This window comes from Artibeus jamaicensis, unplaced genomic scaffold (assembly GCF_021234435.1).
Source record: "Artibeus jamaicensis isolate MK-2021 breed Jamaican fruit bat unplaced genomic scaffold, CSHL_Jam_final contig_332, whole genome shotgun sequence".
In the NCBI taxonomy this organism is placed as follows: domain Eukaryota; kingdom Metazoa; phylum Chordata; class Mammalia; order Chiroptera; family Phyllostomidae; genus Artibeus; species Artibeus jamaicensis.
The window spans coordinates 3,030,975-3,049,422 of NW_026521788.1; the positions used below are offsets into that span (position 1 = coordinate 3,030,975).

Sequence of the window (18,448 nt, forward strand, 5' to 3'; positions counted from 1 at the left end):
GGCGTCAGTCTGCTCTATAAATTCCTTTGTGAAACCTGAGAGCCTCAGCTCCCAAGGAGAGCAAAGATCTTGGAGGGGCTGCAGTTTCCCTCCACCCTACAAGATCTGCTTGTGTTGGCAGCAGAAGAGCGTGTCTTTCCAAACAGGCTCTTCCCTTTCTTTGTGAATTCAGTTCAGAGAGCGCTGCCAGCCTCCCTCCAACTGGGAGAGGTAAGCTCACCTCCCTTGCAGGTCTACACAGGAAAGAGAGGACATGCCTGGGGGACTTTCCTAGTTAAAAGGGTCTGCACCTCCTTCTCAAACAGTCACTATTAAGATGGCCTGGCTCCACTTACCAGGTGGCCAGGAAGTGGAGGCTGAGGTCAACCAGAGCTTCGCTTTAGTTTCAGTCACTGTGTGTGTGTGTGTGTGTGTGTGTGTGTGTGTGAGAGAGAGAGAGAGAGAGAGAGAGAGAGAGAGAGAGAGAGAGAGAGAGAGGAAAGACGGATGGATTAAGGAAAGAAAAATTAAAGAGATGGCAAAAGCAAGAGTACAAAGAAGAAGAGAGAGGAGGAAAGAAGGAAGCCTTTATCTGGCTGGCCGCCAGGGGAGCCCCTGGGTCTGGGGCCCACCCCAGAATTCCCCACCACTGCTCTGGTGCCCTCCTTTTCCTTGAAGCTCCTCAGGCATTTGGGTTACATTCACATGCCAGACATTTCTTAATACATATGTTTCTTCAACCCCAGCATTTGGAAATGAAGCAGTAAGTCATCAACTGGCAGAATCTTAACAAAACTTTAAAAAATGAGGTATTGCTTTGGTGGCATTAAAGGTGCTAAAGTGAAGGAAGAAGTCAGCCCTTGCCTTCCTGTAAATTTTAATTTCACCCTTCGCATGGGGTGTTAGGTCTCCTGATGGAGGAGGGGTAACAGACGTTCAAGTTTGCCCCTGAATCTGTGGGGTGCCTGAAACGTTGTGTGCTGACGGATGCTTACGTTTTTACACTCTCACAGAAACATCTTGCCATTTCCAGTTAGATCCTGGTGGGTGGCGGGAAAGCGGGTCACGGGTAAGCCATTCTGGCCGAGTGACTCCTCTTTCCCCAACCTTCCGCCCAGCTGGCGGCACCCAGAGCGGATGCAGCCGGGAGAGCACTGCCCGCAGGAGCCTCGTCCTGGCACTCCCGTGGCTCTGGAGGAGCTCCGAAAACACGCTGGCTGGCAGGGACCCGAGCCTGCGGACAGCCGGCTCCCTGGCTTCCACCCATTGACTCCGAGGGGGAGCCGCCCTCTCTTCTGTTTGTTTTTTTCAATGAAACGGGTGTTTATTGAGTGCCTACTATGTGCCAGGGACTGCTCTAAGTGCTTACTGCACATCAGTGAGAGGAAAAGGTGAAACAAACGTCCCTCGCTTCGTGGAGCGTAAGTTCTAGGATTCCTATTTTACAAAAAGGTCTGATTTATTTAAAAAAAATTGAAACACTGAAAAAAAAAATGGAAAGGATAGTACAATGAGCACCTAACTGTATACTGTTCACCTAGATTTAATTGTTAATATTTTACAGCGGAGCTCTCTCTCCCCCCACCTACACACACACACACACACACACACATTTATGTGTGTGTACATAGACATACACATCAAATACATATATATATATGATGTATTTTTCCATAGTATAGTCTTTGTAAGGCGGAACCTTTAACAATCAAAATCCCGTGACTGTGACAAGGACGGCTTAAGTGTTTACTATAACTTTAAGAAAACATATATGTGTGTTTACATACATATTTGTGTAAATCTAAACTCTAGGACAGAATTCTCAGTTCTGGATGGAAATGAGAATCAGCTGGAAAGGTTTAAGAACTACTGAGACCTGGGCCCTAGCTCTTCTCTTGATAATCAGTTTGGTCACTTGTGAAGGCCGTGCCTGCCAAGCCTCTCCACTGGAAAGGTGCCTTTTGCCCCCTTTTTATTTAATAAGTAGTCTCCGTGTGATTCTGTAGCACAAGCAGAATATCCTGACACCCTGTGATGTTTCATAACATGGTTTTGGTGTTCACAGATGAACTTTGCTTCAATCAGGTATTTCACTAGGGATTGTAAACTAGGGAACTTTCTAATGTTCCCCCTTTCTCTGCGTTAATGATCTGGCACTCTTCTATAAAGAAGAGCTTTACCTTTTCCCTTTCTTTCTCTATTTACTTATTGAGACACTTGTGCTATTCATTTATTATCACTATGGACTCAACAGATTATGTTTCATTCATAAAGTACCACCATTATTCTTTCTGACACTCAGCGTGTCCCAAATTGACACAGCATGAGCCCCGTGCATGGCTCCTTTCCGCAAGGCCCCGTGGGTCAGTCAGCCCACGAGTGCCTGCTGTTTTCTAGCAGGGGGTGATTCCCGGCTCATCTCGTCCTTTCCCTGCCCCAGACCTGGAATAAACTATCACTCCAAGGAATGGGAACCTATACATGTTTTTTAAAGTGAAAGGGCTATAAATCTCTGCACAGGAGAAGGAAGACAGAAAACATTTAAAAAATACACGTAGTGCCTTGGCTGGTGTAGCTCAGTGGATTGAGCGCGGGCCTGCGAACCAGAGGATTGTGGTTCAATTTCCAGTCAGGGCACATGCCTGGGTTGCAGGCCAGTTCCCAGCAGGGGATGCACAAGAGGCAACCATACATTGATATTTCTCTCCCTCTCTCCTTCCCTTCCCCGCTAAAGTTAAATTAAAAAATACACATATAGGGGTACTTACTTTGAAGGGAATTGACCAATAGATATCCGCTATCATGTCTTTGTGAGGAAAAGCGCTGAGGTCCTTTTCATCTGGGCTGGACCTGGGAGACCTAGATTGGCAGCCTGACTCTGCACGTGACACGTGACACGTGCACGTGACTCGGGACAAGCCACTTAACTTCTTCAGGTGTTGCTTGTTCCAACGTGTTGAGTTAGAAGATGGACAAAACCTGTGGAAGCCTGATCCAAATTCGAGGTTCTGAAGAGCTTAATAATGCTCAGTTATAAGAACGGTTTTGAGCTGAAGGGAACAGGTAGTTCTTGTAAGACTTCAATGACAGAAACTCCATCTGTTGGCTTTTCTACCTTGACCTAGCAAGACTCATTGTGAAGAGGGGCTCAGTGAATACCATTGATGGGGATGGTCTTTTCTGAAGCTAGAAGGAGATAAAGCTTGACAGTAAGCTGCCAAGCTTACCCACAAGAAATTATGTGACAGTGAGGTTTTAAGCTTTGGGAGTGTTTACGAAGGAAGGTTTCAGTCTTTAAAGTAAGAGGGTCCTGCCTGCCTGAGCCGGGCCCTTCCTGATGACTCAATAACCAGTGGTGTTTTCACTGGCCTGAAATTTCTCTGCTTCCCAAAATACCCATATTTAAGATTTCTTGCAGTGTTTTCTTTTATTAGGAAACTCCAAACTACACCAAGACATTTTTCCCCAATATTCCTTACTTGAAGTCAGAAATTGCATTTTAAAAATAATTCCCTTCTGCTTTCATACTCTGGCTAAAAAGGGTAAATGGATTTTCTATCTATTTTTGAGGTAACAGAAGCACTTATCTCTCACCCCGAGTGGATGTCCTGTGTAAATGGATGTGAAGTAATTCCAAAGTTATGTCAAAACCTTTTTAGAGCATTCCTATGACAATCAGATTCTCTTTTAAAAAACTGCTTCAGTGCAAACACTCATCATCCCACTGTCCATTCAGTGAAATTTCATCTCATGAAGTCACTGCAGCTTTTCTGAAAGTCTACGGGCAGGAGCGGGGGTCGTTCTGCAGACACGTGAGCTGATTCTCCCCCACAGCCGTTCTTCTCCAAGGTGTACCAGACAGTGCACTCATCCTCCCCCCAGTCTCGGAAAGTTGGCCGGGAAAGGCTCTGACTTTATAAGACTGTAAGAATTAGTGTAGGGGCCTCAAAAAAACCCATTGTTTGGAGATATAAGAATTTTAATATAAAGTTGTTGACAGTCCTTCCCGACCCTTTATTGCTACCTTTTTGGCACAGACTCCAGCAAAGTTTGGAAATTCATATTCAAAAGTACCATTACTTTCATTTGGCCCCAAGTTGACCTTGACATTTCTATTCATGGTAACAGAAGGTGTGAGATTTTCATTTTTCTCAGATGGGGGCATGGTTTGAAATTGGTTGAAATACACTGGGCTGGTGAAGGCTTTATGGACCATTCCCCATTAGAGCCTTCGGAGAGTCGCCTCTGCTGCCGGCATGAGATGCCGCAGTCATTAACGTTTATTTCTACCTTGTGACTCTGTGGTTTTGAGACCTCAATAAAACTTTGGGGCCCTAGACATCGTTTCGTTCAAACTGTCCTTTGGTAGCTCGAGGACTTGAGGGGACTAAGAGGTGAGGGGACTTGCTCATCTGGACACAGGGCAGAGCCAGGGTTAAAAGCCAGGTTCTCCAATATCTCGTCTCATGCCCTTCATCCTTCACAACCTCATACATGTACAACTGCTGCCTTCCCTGACCCTCCTCAGCTTTACGGCAGAAGTGTGTTCTACTGTATGCAGTTTTCCCTTAGCACTTCAGGAGAAAACTCCATGGGGGCGGGGGGCTTGGTCTCTTGGTACATATCTCAGGTCTAGAAAAGTGCCTGGCACTTAATAGAACCAAATACATATTAAATGAGTAAACTGTGTCTGTGTGTCCGTGTGTCCGTGTGTCCTCCCATCGTCTTAGTAAAGGCAAAATCTTTAACAATCAAAATTCTGAGATAGGGATCAAGATGGCCTGACTGCCTGCTACAACTTCAAGAATATATATATTTACATTTACATATATATTCATTTAAATGTATCCCCTGTGGTGGCATTCTCGGTGCTAGGCAGAAATGAGAAGTGACTGGAGGGTTTTTCTACATGCTAATATCTGGACCTTAGAGCAAAGGGTGGATTTCATTCCCCCGGGGGCGAGGCCTGGGCACCAGCGCTTTGTAAAAGCTTCCTAACTGGTTCCCAGGCAGCCCGGCCTGGCCCAGCACCACCCCAGGCAGTGCTAGTGCACCTGTGAGGAGCCCTGAGTGGGAGATCACAGCAGCGGTTGTTAGCCTTTGGAAGATGCTAATGAGCTGCACAGGCTCCAGAGGCCAGCACAAGCACTTTATCTTGGCTTTTAATTAGTAACAGTGGATTATTTGTTACTTAGCATTGGAAATATTACAAATTATGTTACCGGAAGGAGGATTTGAGATCTGTGGGTGGTTAGAAAAGAATATAAAACTCCTGCCCATCACCAACTAAATCCTTAGCCCCACTATGTGTCAGGCGCTGTTCTGTGCCCTTTGGAACCCTAGGCCTCTAGCAAGCGCCAGGATTCTGTCAGCTCTGGGGTTGGGCCACACATGAAAGTCCTGTCACCTTAGAAAATTAGCTGAAAGCTGCTGCTCGAATGTGGTTTCCTTTGTCTTGAAGTAAACCTTTTATGCAGGACACCGTCCGAGGGCCTACATGAGTTTACAGAGCAGCCATGTGGTTGTGGGTGCCTGTGGGCTGACAGGGGTTCCTGTGCGTGGCGGGGTTTGAGTCAGCGCTCATCAGTTATTGTAACGAGGCACCTGCTGTACGGTCTGGGGGTGAGACCTACAGGGCCTTTGCCTACTTCTAATGTTGGAGGCCCCGGATAGCCTCGGCATGAAGCTGTGACTGGGTGGCTCCTAGGTGTGCATGCCTCTTCCTCCCACAGCCCTGGGCAGGAGAGGACTGGGACCTTTACTCCATACTTCAAGAACGAATGAAAGGAGGTGCCACAGTCCTGCTCAGAACGGCTCAGTGTTTTTGGCTTTTTAACTATAGGCGATTCCATTCCTGGTTGATGGGGGAGGGGAGACAAACCTGAACCTTGTTAGCCTCACTTTTCTGACCTCCCTTTGGCATTTTCGAGTGTGTAATTGAATCGGGGCTTGGCTGTAAGAATACTGGCATTCGTTGTCAGGCAAAGCCAGCCGCTTCTCTGAGCCAGGGAAGGCGAGTAGCAGCTGGGCCTGGGACGGCTATTAAGAGGGATGGCAAATGAGCCATCAGAAGTACAACAGCGGAACAACGTGTCTTCGCGTTGCTCCCAACCTGGCTCCAGGCCTTGGAGTCCTTCCTTTAAGTATCGAGGTAGATTTCCGAGGACAAGGAGTATTAATACCCATAAAACTTTATGTGCCATAAAGTGCCTTTGATTTTAGCACATAAAAGTCACCATTTTGAAATACAGCCTATAAGCCCATAAATATGAGAGTGGTTAAATAGGCAGTGGTATATCCACACATGGAAATGCATCCATGAAGTTGTTTAAATGAGATAGATTTGTTTGTGCTGGTAGAAAACAATCTCTAAGACACACTGTTGAGTGAAAAGAAAAGTACCAAGTCAACATTCAGTACAATTGCAATTAAACCCCCTTCTGATATTTTAATTTTTAACAAAACAAATTTATACATTACCTATATAGTTAAGAAAATATGATAAAAAATAAAATGTTTGAGAAGCAGTGTCTTGAACTTTGGAAAGATGACACTGTCCTTGGAGCTGAGCCGTCGCACGTGAGTGTGGGGGCCATCGGCACGTCCTTTAAACCCCGGGTGACGGCAGCAGGGCTTTAGGCCCTGCTCCTCAGCCTCTCGGTTTCTCCAGCTGTAATAAGGTTATAATTCTGGTTGCTGAACTGCATAAATCCTGCAGGGAGGGGGGAAATTTTATGAGGTAACTCTGGCAAAGCACAGGGACCAGTGCCCTGCTCATTCTGGTCATGGATTGTTGGCGCTGGTTACTAAATCACTGTAGAACCAATCGGAGGTGCTGTCGTCTTAATTCATCTTTTTTTTAAAAGATTTTATTTATTTATTTTTAGAGAGGAAGGGAGGGAGATAGAGAGGGACAGAAACATCAGTGTGAGGGGACTCTCTCACCTGCCCCCCACTGGGGACCTAGCCTGCTACCCAGGCATGTGCCCTGACTGGGAATCAAACTGGTGACCTTTGGTTTGCAGGCCGCCGCTCAATCCACTGAGCCACACCAGCCAGGGCTTAATTCATCCTGATAAGAAAACGTTACGCCTAGTCTGAGGCTGTGATAAAGCCCAGTACACAAACCTCAGGATTTACGTCACTGGGTGAACTGTTTGGGGGAGGAGGCTCCTTAAACACAAGTGAGGAAAAACTCTCTTCTAGTCGAGTTTTGTTTTCAACTTTGAGGAATAAGGACTTGAAAATACAATTTTGTCCTATGTGGTTAGGGAGCCAAATGTATGTAGACTCTTTTTCTGAAAAGCCAGTCCCCTCGTGTTTTATGACAGACTGTATCTACGGGGGGGGGGGAGGGAAAGCCCGGCAGTGATCTCGCTGGCCCCGAGGACGTCTGAGGGTGTGCACAGCCAGCTCCCTTCTTCAAGTTCGGCCCCTCCCATCAGCCTTTCCTCAAGAGTCATCCTCTGCAAAGTTTTCAAGAGCCTTGAAAACTTCCCTTGAGCCTTCTGTACAGAACCAGCCAGGACTGAAGGGATAATTAAGTGACTACAGGAAGGAATGGGCATGGTGAGCCGCCCCACAAATTGTGCTTGCAGTCTTTCAGCTGATTTGAGCATGGAAGAGAGTTTTAACCAGTTTGGGTTGGGCCCTGAGTCGATCTAGGTGTGAACTGCCCAGAAAATCTGCTCTGAGCTCAGTGAGTTTCTGCTTCTGTTAATGGAAACAAAACTCTTAAACCTGGTGTCCCCTGCTTAGCCGGGTACCTACAGCAAGTTACTTGATGTCTCTGCACCTTGGCATCCTTTCTGTAAAATGAAAGCATTGGTCACGGTTGAACTTTAAGGGCACTCATAGTTCTAGGATTCCATATTCAAAACTCACAAACAACCCATGACCCTTCCCCCACGATATCTCTTAACACTCCCCTCAGTTTATGTCTTCCCTGGAACAAAAGGACATATGAAATAATAGGAAAAACTTAAATGGCCTCTTCTTACTTAAAGAGACCAATGAACATGGTAAAAGCTATCCCTACCTTAAAGAAAATACCAGGAAATTTCCTTTAAATAAAATCCGTTTTGGGAGAGAACATTAGGAGACCATTTGGGAGAGGACATAGGAGCTCCTGGGAGATTTCCTCTTGGCCAGTGTTTGGTTTAGGAAGCCAATGTGTCATTCAGAAAATCCCTGAGACACCATCCACGGGTTCATTAATATAAGGGGGCAAGAGGGAATGGCAGCCATGTTTGTTGAGTGCATGAGTTTGAAGGAGTCAAACACTCCCCTCATTTATACTCCCTTCCCCTCTTTTTTCCTTTTACTGAAAAAAAAAAAAAGGTTTTAAATGTCTTTGAAGATACTAACTCGTTTCTCCTTGAACTATGAAGAGACCTAAATATTTTTGACATACTTTAGCACCTCCGAGATGAAAAACCTGAAACAGAGGTCTTTTTCATTCTTGCCCAGCGGAAAGCTCTGTGCTTTCCTGGCGCGCCTTTCAAACTCTGGTGCATCAGAGTGATCTGAACCCTCTGACAAGTGCAGACTCCGAGGACTCAGCACAGATGCCCTGAAGAGGGGCCCAGGGATCTGCATTTCTGACAAGCTCCCATAGATGTCTTGTACCCACAGTACCTGAGAACTCGGGCTCTACGACCTAATGAAGGTCATACCATTGCTAATAATTGGTCTTGTATAATCTGTCTCCGGGACTATTGGGGCCCTTTTTAGATAAAAATTGCTCCGGTAAGTATGCTGTTCTAGAAGACAGTGAGCACATCATATGCTAATTATGGCCAGTGATGCCATAAAACAAAAGCGCATTGCTGAGTGCTTTCAATTTGTTATAGTGATGGTACGATGGCATGTCATGGGGCCCTTTTAGGCCCAGACATCACTCCAGAGAATTCCAAGCAGATATAGACAAGGGCCATGCGGACTGGACTGGGACCCTTTCCTCTCGGGCTGTTTGCCCGTGGGAATGGGGTGTCCTGAAGCCACACTTCCCCCAAGTCAAGTGCTGATAAGCCTGGTTATCAGAAAGATATAATTGGGAGTGTGATATGCGGGGTATTTACATTTTCTTGATAGAGTTAGTCATATGAAAGCTGACAAAGAAGGAAAAAGAGCAGTGTTGTGGTGCAATATCAACAGGCAGCTGTCCCCTGGCTTCCCGATAACTAGGATGACTTGCATTGCTGAGCGGTGCGGTCACTGCCAAAGGAATGGCCCTCTCACATTTCCTCTCGATTCACATATTCAGTGGCCTTGCTTGTCATCCCCTCCCTCCTCTGCTTCCCAGACACTGAGTCTGGAATGAAAATTCACCTGCCTCTGAGTTGGCCACTGGTGGGGGCTGGGGCGTTACTTGGCTTCCCAGGTTGGAAGATTATCTCACCCAGTCCTGGCTATATAAACTGAGCTGTGTGGAGTTCAGCAGGGCCAGCCTCAGGGGTTCATTCTGCAGGAGAAAAACATTATTCAGACCAACTTCAGGCCAACATGATGATGCTGAAAGTGGAAGAGCTGGTACGTAAGACACATTATTTTTACCCTGAAAACTGGCTCGGTCTTGGTTTTAATTTGAAAAACGAAATGTCCTTTTCTTTCAGGCACAATGCACAGGTACTCTGAAAATGTCGTCTGGAAAATGGTTGGTTTATATGATAAAATAAGTGAAAGTAGAAGAGGGGAGCTGGCAGCAATAAATTTTCTACGTATTTCCTATTTATTACCTTTTCCTTTGTTTTTATTACTAAAGTATAGGCTTATGTGTCATTATCAAAATGCCTTAAAGAAGAAGTTGTCTTGCAAGAACTTATGTCTGGAAACTTTACAACTCAGGTCAAGAGCTAGCAAAAGTACCTAAAATGAAAGAATTATAAGTAATCGGAGGGGGGTCGTGATTTTCCTGGGAGACATGTGATGAAGCCAATTAAATATTTAAATGGATTTAAACATATCAGTCTAACCTAAACCTCGACTGAACTAAGACAGCAGGGTGAGCACCTGAAGGTGATCCTGGAACACTGCAGCAGTGTGTCACGGCCTGAGATCAGGGTGGACCGGGGGCGCCCTGCCGAGAACAACCCCCAGACGGGCCCTGCTGCTTCTGACCCTCCCATCTTCTTTCCTTGTAGGTCACAGGGAAGAAGAGTGGCAGTGGGGACACTGGGGACTTCCTCCCTGAGGATTTCACAGATGGAGAGTATGAAGCTGCTGTTACTTTGGAGAAGCAAGAAGACCTGAAAACACTCCCAGCCCACTCCCTCAGCCGCGGGGAGCAACAATGGCAGGTTGAAAAACAACGAGAGGCAGAGGTAAGGATCTTCAATGGAATCCACTCGTGGGAGGTTGGGGATGGAGTAGGGAAAGGAGGTGCCAAGCAGGAAGACGCAGAGAGAGAAATGAAATAAATGTCACTCTTCCAAAGATGTTTCTTTACTAAATTTAAACCCATAAAGAGGCAACCTCTATGGGACAGGTTGTGGGAAAAAATTTTTTTGGCAAGACTATGACCTCTAGATTCTGAATCAATGATTGAATGTTCTTTGACCATGTTTCGATCGAAAGAGTTGGACAGAGAAATGTGTCCAGTGAATTTCTGATGTCATATGGCATCCAGTTAATTCTGAGCGAGGCAGACCTCTTTTTCTCAATAATGTGGTTTGTGGTCCACAGATAATTAATTGTGCCCACTATCTGTGTTGATAAGATCTATGCTGCTGGGTGAATTTTCATTCCTTACTAACTGCAGATAAAACATGCATTAGTTGGCTGTCGTCCCAAGAGAGTCCTTTTCATGGGCCCTGCTTAGTAGAATGCCTGAAAGAGACTGGCATTGATATTTCAAAGTTTAACACTTAATATTGGGTTCTTTTGGGTTAAAAAAATAATGAATATGATAAAAAAAGAATTCCGCAGAAATCTTGGGTTTGTTTATGGCAGTCATTTCAAAACTCATCACTAGATCCTATCTCCAATTAGTCAAAAGCTGATGATAACATGCAAGAGAAGTGAAGATGAAGGCAATTAGTTGAAAATTAGGCCCCCAAATACTTGAATAAAAAAGTCACTGAATTGAAATCAAAGATTTAAAAAAATTTTTTGCTCAGACTGTTTACATCCTTATCTCAGACCTTGCAGATTTTGTTTAGCTATAGACAGAATGCTTGTCAGTAGAACTCAACATATTTTGAAATATGATTTTTTTTTAGCTCAAGAAGAAAAAACTAGAACAACGGTCAAAGCTTGAAAATTTAGAAGACCTTGAAGTTATCATTCAACTGAAGAAAAAGAAAAAATACAGGAAAACGAAAGTTCCAGTTGTAAAGGAACCTGAGCCCGAAATCATCGTAAGGGCTACTTGGTCTTGTATTATCGCACTTCCAGTGTGGATGCTACAGGGGAATACATACTCGTGGAGGGCGTGATTGGACGTTGGGACCCTCCGGGTAACTCTCCCCCTATTTTGGCTTTAGACAGAACCTGTGGATGTGCCTCAGTTTCTGAAAGCGGCTCTGGAGAATAAACTGCCAGTAGTAGGAAAATTCTTGTCAGACAAGAACAATCCAGATGTCTGTGATGAGGTAAGGCTTATTATACAAAGCACTGAAAATCCAGCTCATCAATCTTGTGATTCGTATGCTTTATTTGCAGCCTTGCTAATATGGTGCCAAAAATCAATCCACCTGAAACAGCTTCTCCAGCTGTTGCCACATATGCCAGCAGCATAGTGGGAGAGTACAGTGGTCAAACAAACAAACAAACACCAAAAAAAGCCCCAACCCAACCCAAAACAAAAATAAATAAAAAAATAAAAAGGCTGGATTAGTGCTAAGAATGGAATCTTTTTTTTTGCATTAAATACTTCTGGCTGATGTTTCACTTCCTCTTTAACTTCATAGATCCTTGGGACAGACTTGTAATAATGAAGCAAGTCTAACAAATCCCCTTTGCAGAAATATATAACTAGCATAATCTCTGATTAGACCTGAACACATCAGCTCTAGACATGGAATCTAGAGGCTGGGGTTCAGCTCTCTCACTATTTTGCTACTTGATTTTTAGCAGCTAATTTGCATTTTCTGGACCTCAGTTTCCTTATCTGTAAATAAAGGGCACTGGAGTGAAATAATGCTTACAGTTGTTCCTGCTTTAATAGGTCTATTCATCTACTTGTATGAAGCCAATTTACCAGAAATCTCTAATCCTTTTTATGTCCTTTTCCCCATGAATTGAAATGGGGAATCATTTCTGAAGTTGAGCTAAAAATGAGTCTCTCATTTTCTTAAAATGAATTGAAGATTTTTAGATATTTAACTTAGCAACAGCCCCAGATGGAAGAAAACTGTCTGAGCTGCATGACAAACACGACCCAAACAATGAAGGAGCAACATACGGGAGGAAAAGCCAGCATCCTGGTAATTGTGAGCCTTCAAGTTCACACCATTTATGTAGACCTCTAGGCACTTAGTAATGTCTATTGCAGGAAGCTCCAATCTCAGTCCCAGGATAATTGTTCTACTTCTGCAATTTTAGTGAATTTGACATTTCTGATTCATAAATAAAAGCACTCAAGTTTCTATCAACTAGATCACCAGAGTCGCCAGATGCACACCTCCTAGAAAGGATTTATGCCCAGTTTTATATGCACCTCTCTCTCTTTCTTTTAATCTCTATTCTGACAGTATAAACGGACAGCTCTTCATAGAGCGTGCCTGGAAGGACATTTGCCAATTGTGGAAAAGCTATTGGAAGCTGGAGCCCAGATTGAATTCCGTGATATGGTAAATATATTTCTTTGCTTGGAAATAAGTCAAAACGAATAGACTATACGAAGCTCAAGAATACCTACAATGAACCAAGGGGAAACTGGTCTGAGAGAACTAGGCAGAATCTTATTTCTACAAAGGGAAGTCAGGAGATGAGACGAGGTCATGTGGAAAGTATTTTCTATACACATTTAAAAGGAGAGGAGTGTTCCAGGGAAAAGAAATAAAGTAAAAGCTGTTGAGCAGAATTCAATATCCTCATCAGAGAGCTGGGTCATTATCAAGTCAGTAGCATTACCCAGAGGTAATGCAGTCGGCACTTGCCTTTCAACATCCCTGTCCTTCCATTACACATGGCTGTCGGCTCTGACCCCTCGGCTGCCAGCAATGAATCCGAATTCTCTAGCTGCACACCTTATATGATAGATGCCGACTGCCACAGATGCGATTTGGGGCTGGGCCGCATACAAAATGAATTGGATCTATGGAGAGCAGCTGCTATTCAGACCTCGATAATTCAACCGCTGTGATGTCTACAGAGATCAGTATACAGCATATTTTATGAACTGAAATTGAGCTGGGAAATGCTTTATTATTTAAATGTAGCCCAACTGGACTTTATAGCAAAGTGGAAAAGGTATATCAAGAATTCAAAGGACTTGGCCAAAATTGAACCCAAAAGACACAAAGAAAAACAAGTAAAGAAACAAAAAATAAAGTTTGCATGGAAAGACACCAAAATTCATGAGTGTGGGATTTGAAAGGCCAGAATGTACCAAACAGAGCAGTGAAGAGGGAACCACCTGTGAGTGAGTGAGTGCAGTGTGCAGTGCCCACGAGTGACAATAGTCGCAGCACGAGGGTGGTGCTTGCACAAATGGCAGCAGACAACTGGCAAGAGATGAGGAAAGAACAACAGGGAAACAGGAGGGGGTGTCAGATCCAGATTACAATCTATAATCTTTTGGAAGGGACTACTTTTATTCTGCCAGAATTTTTTAAGTACTTTGTCTGGAACTTGTGAGGATACCTATTGAGCAAAAGAGGTTCAACGTTCCGGGCAGATGTGGGTTTGGATGTCTGTCCTACCACTGACTGGCTGTATTTCCTTGGGTAAGAAGCTTGTGTACTTTGGAGACTTGTTTTTCTCATCTGCAAAATGAACACAGTAACACCTACCTCATAATGTTGCCAGGAGGATCAGCATGTTGAGTGGGTGGCACCATGTTGGCATGAGGAGATTCTTAACAAATCGTAGTTCTCTTCTTAATATGTACTAGGTTAAGGGCCTCCTGACGATGCACACAGCAGATGCACGTGGATGAGTGCACAGACTCACATTCACACACATACCATTCAAGCATTCGGCCAAGAGTTGGAATTGGGAATCTAGACTCTAGCAAAGCTGGTGTTTCTGGGCCTTAGAAACCAAGTACTAACTCCTCTGACCAGATTCTTCTTCACCGTTAAGTCATGTCCTTTTACCTTCCGGTGTAGCTGGAATCCACAGCCATCCACTGGGCAAGCCGTGGAGGAAACTTGGATGTCTTAAAATTGTTGCTGAATAAAGGAGCAAAAATCAGTGCCCGGGATAAGGTATTTCTCCTCCTCCAGTTGCTGGGCCCCTTTTCTCATCTTCCTCCTCTCCCCCCTTCCTCTTCTCCTCTGTTTTACCTGTCCTCCTTCTCCTTTCCCTCCTTCTTCCTCTCCCCCATCCCCTTTCCCATCTGTCGTTTCCTTCCTCCTGTACCCCGTTTCCCTCCTCTGCACCCTGTTTCCCTCCTCCTGCACCCCACTTGCCACGGAGAGCTCATGCCTAGTGGCCACTTTCCGTCCCCACCCCCTACTTGCCTTGGGTCAGGGACAGCCTGGTTCCTCACATCGACAGCCTTCTTGTTCTTCAATCTCGCAGCTGCTCAGCACAGCACTGCACGTGGCGGTGAGGACCGGCCACTATGAGTGCGCCGAGCATCTCATCGCCTGTGAGGCGGACCTCAACGCCAAAGACCGAGTGAGTAGCTGGGGCACAGTTCCGCCTCCTCAACTTCACTCCCATTGACCTGGAGTCGGTCCCCACTTCCTGCCCGCGGGCCCACCTTTAGCCTGTTGGCTCTGCTTCTTTAGGAAGGAGACACCCCGCTGCACGACGCTGTGAGACTGAATCGTTACAAGATGATCAGACTGCTGATTACATACGGCGCCGATCTCAATGTCAAGAACTGTGTAAGTGCTCCAAACAAGGGACCCTGCTTGCAAGATTTTTTAATTTACAAAAGCATATCTCACAACCTTGAAAACAGTCCCTCGATGGCACTATTTCAGGGGTCTTGTCTAACGGTTTAAGTGCCCCTGTCCATTCCATTCCTGCTAACCTTGGCAAGGACTCCAGTCACTCACTGGTCAGAGATGGGGGAAGCTACAGTGACTAATATGACTTCACTGACAAATACAGTGTCTAGTAATTCTCTTAAAATGTGGTCTTGAAAGTAAAAGATGGTCAAACTGCTCACCTTCACAGACACAAAGGCAGTTTGCCTTGGCCTCCTGGCAGAGCAAGGCCTGGGGTGGGCAGGTCACCCACCGCTCCTGCAGCGGTCTACAATCCCACAGTGGCCAGTGCAGCCAAGGGCCACTGAGCTCAAGTGATCAGCATCTCCGTGCAGTCATTCTGGACAGCCCTCCCCGCACACAGCAGCAGGACCAGCCGCCACTTTCTTCCAGTGGCAGCTGTACTTGTGCCTACATTTCTAATTTCCATCTTTTCTCCACTTTGGTTTATCTGCACATCCCTCAGAATAATTTCCTATATTTAGGCCCTGAAAATGCTTGTATAAGTCCCTTCTGCAACTATGTATTAATTTAGCTTCATCTGTAAGCAGGGAACGTAACCAACTTCGCATAGTCCCAATTCCCAGACAAACATCATCGAATATAAGCTTTAAAAATATCACCTAGAGGAATGGATATAAATTACTGAAAAAATAACTTGAAAGCTTTTGGAGAATCACTTTAAAAAAAAAGAAAAAAAAAAGAAAATCCCAGGGATCATATAAATGTGAATAATTTCTTTTCCTTATTGTGTTACTATGAGACTGAGAGGGATATTTTATCATTAAAAAAACCTAGCTCGGTGACAGGAACAAAGAATAAATGCATGAACTAGAGCCTGCTGCTTGGGGTGGAAGTGTGTTAGCATCCCTGATATTGGGACTGGTCTTATCTAATAATTTAAATAAAGTATCAGAGAAAGAATAGATTCAATAAAACCTCAAAAGCTGCAGAAAATAAGACTTTTTTTCCAGGCAGTGAGACACTACAAGCAGAGATAAATGGCATACAGATTTGGGGAGACTGTGTAAGTAGGCAGAAAGTCAGGAGACAGATTTCAGTAGGGAGGCATGCAAGGAACTTGTGGAATAGCCAAAAATATACACGTAGGGCTCAAAGTTCTGTATATCAGTTAGACCCAGGCCTAAGGGTTCTGAAAATATTAATGTCATTGACCCAATGGATCTATGTTCCCCAAAGAGCCCAAAAAGCTATTGGACACCCTCTGGAAAGGGATCAGGAACAACACACAAGGTCATTGTATTGTTATCCAAAACTCTGTGTCGACTGATGAGTGTTTCTCAAGAAAGATGCTGTAGAGGTGAGAAGTCCCAAAGTGAAGGTCACGGGACCACTAAGGAAGGTGAAGGGGGCCAGGCAGGTCATCTAAACAACCCGTGTGGGTGGCTGCGGGAATCTGTGCACGGGACTTGAAAAGGTGGAGGCTCGTCTGCACCCAGCCCTCTGTGCTGCCACCCACCCACTTGCTTTTCAGAAACCACAAATTCAGTTGGGAAATCGCTTACTTTCCAACCGTTGACAATTAATTCCAACTTAAACAAACAAACAAACAACAATGCCCTGAGCACTGCTTGGGCCCAAACAAGGCAGGTTTCTAGCCTGATCTGCATCTCCAAACTGCCTGTGTGCCATCTCTGGGTGAAAGAGAGACTTCTGAATGGATAGAGATGGAAAAGATGGAGAGCTACTCATATTTAAAGACAAAAATTGAGGGGTGACATGGTTTTCATTTCTGTAAATATCTTGAGACATATTCAAAAGGGAAAAAAAGTTGGAGTAAAAAATTACTTACTCACACATCCCTGACATCACCTCTGAGAAATAAATTTCCCAGGAGAAAGCTCAGGGTGACCCGGCGTGAAAACTGTATCCGCTAGTGCGCTCCTAGTCCTGAGCAGCACCTGAGTGTGTAAGTCAGGGCGTTGGAGCAGGTCAGTTGCCACCGGTTTTATCAGTCAGGGAATCATTTTCCAAATGGACAGGAACTGGTTTTTCACTAAAAGGGCATCAGGACTACGATACTGTGCCCACACTGCAGAATAATGGAGACGCGTGGGGGCGTTTTTTAAAATCTGAAGGTCACTCGTCGTAGTCTTGCCATTTAGTGTCTTGGTACTGGGGATGTTTAGTAATGCCTGAAATAGTCCCAGAGTTGCCACAGGTCGGTGGGGAGGTGGGGGGACACTGCTAATCTAAAATGCCAAACGCATGCCCGTGAGAAACACTGAGGGACCGCTTCGAATGTACGCTGCGAATTACTCATAAAGGAAAGCGTAAGACGCTTCAACAACATACACGCATCCATTACCACATCAAACTCCCACACAGAGGATGTGAATTTACAGATGCCTCCCACCTGGAAGTCAAATTTCCCCATCTGTTTTGATTAGGCTGGGAAGACCCCGATGGAGCTGGTGTTACACTGGCAGAATGGAACCAAAGCCATATTTGACAGCCTCAAAGAGAACGCCTACAAAAGCTCTCGCATCGCTGCGTTCTAGAGAAACGACGACGGGCTCTCATCAGCCGCTTTTCACCTGCGTTTGGAAGGCACCGACCCAACAAAGAGCAACTAGTTATAAAACGCAGCTTCCTCTTATCGACCTGGGGTCAAACTGCACCTTGGAAAGGTTTGAGAAAGCACAGGGGATATAGGCATTGACATTTCCCTTAGTGAAACTCACTCTATTTATTTGCACGTATCCCCGTTTATTTATTTACTTATTTATTTTTAAAGGCACTTCACCCCCACTGGTGCTCGGATCCTCTCTGGTCGTTTGTTTGGTGAGCAAAGTGGAATTAATATGCGACACTCCAGGGCCTTCCCGTAGATAGTTCTTAGACCGTGTTAATGAGCAGTGCTCTCAGTGACTACTGATGTGTCACCTCCCCCAGGTAGGACGTTTCAAGGTGTTTTAAAAGACAAAGGTGATGAATGCCACCCTCTTTCCTCCTGAATTGTTATTCCTGACGTCTGAGGCAATGGAAGGCACGGAGTGAGGGAAGCAGTGGAATGAAGGAGACTGTGAGAAGGACAGGAAAGCCAGCCGTTGTAGAGCTGGGCCTGGCATTTCTTAGCGAGCCCCGCAGGTACCGAGGTGAAGGTTGCGAATGTCGCCAGTGTGAGCGGAGGCAGTGGGCAGCTGGGCCCTGTAGAGCAGGAGCTGCTCAGACAGGATGAAAGCGACGGTGAATTGTAAATGTGTAAATGTGTATTATGTCGTACGTATATTTTATATTCATAATAAAAGCAAAGAAATGCTAACCCTCTTTCTAAGTACTTTTGTTGGTGGAAAAGGCCATTGAGAGGGGGTTGCTTTAGTCCTGCAGGTTTTTCAGACGAG

At 45.1% G+C, this 18,448-nt stretch overlaps 1 protein-coding gene across 1 annotated transcript; it reads left to right on the forward strand.

The window, feature by feature from the left end:
• The first annotated feature begins 9,398 nt into the window (after positions 1-9,398).
• Positions 9,399-18,369, forward strand: ANKRD1 (ankyrin repeat domain 1). The gene is made up of 9 exons (XM_037156634.2): positions 9,399-9,510; positions 10,122-10,301; positions 11,199-11,336; positions 11,463-11,570; positions 12,672-12,770; positions 14,253-14,351; positions 14,668-14,766; positions 14,880-14,978; positions 17,495-18,369. Exons 1-9 carry the CDS (start codon positions 9,484-9,486, stop codon positions 17,603-17,605), a joined length of 960 nt encoding a protein of 319 aa, XP_037012529.1. The 5' UTR covers positions 9,399-9,483; the 3' UTR covers positions 17,606-18,369.
• The last annotated feature ends 79 nt before the right edge of the window (positions 18,370-18,448 follow it).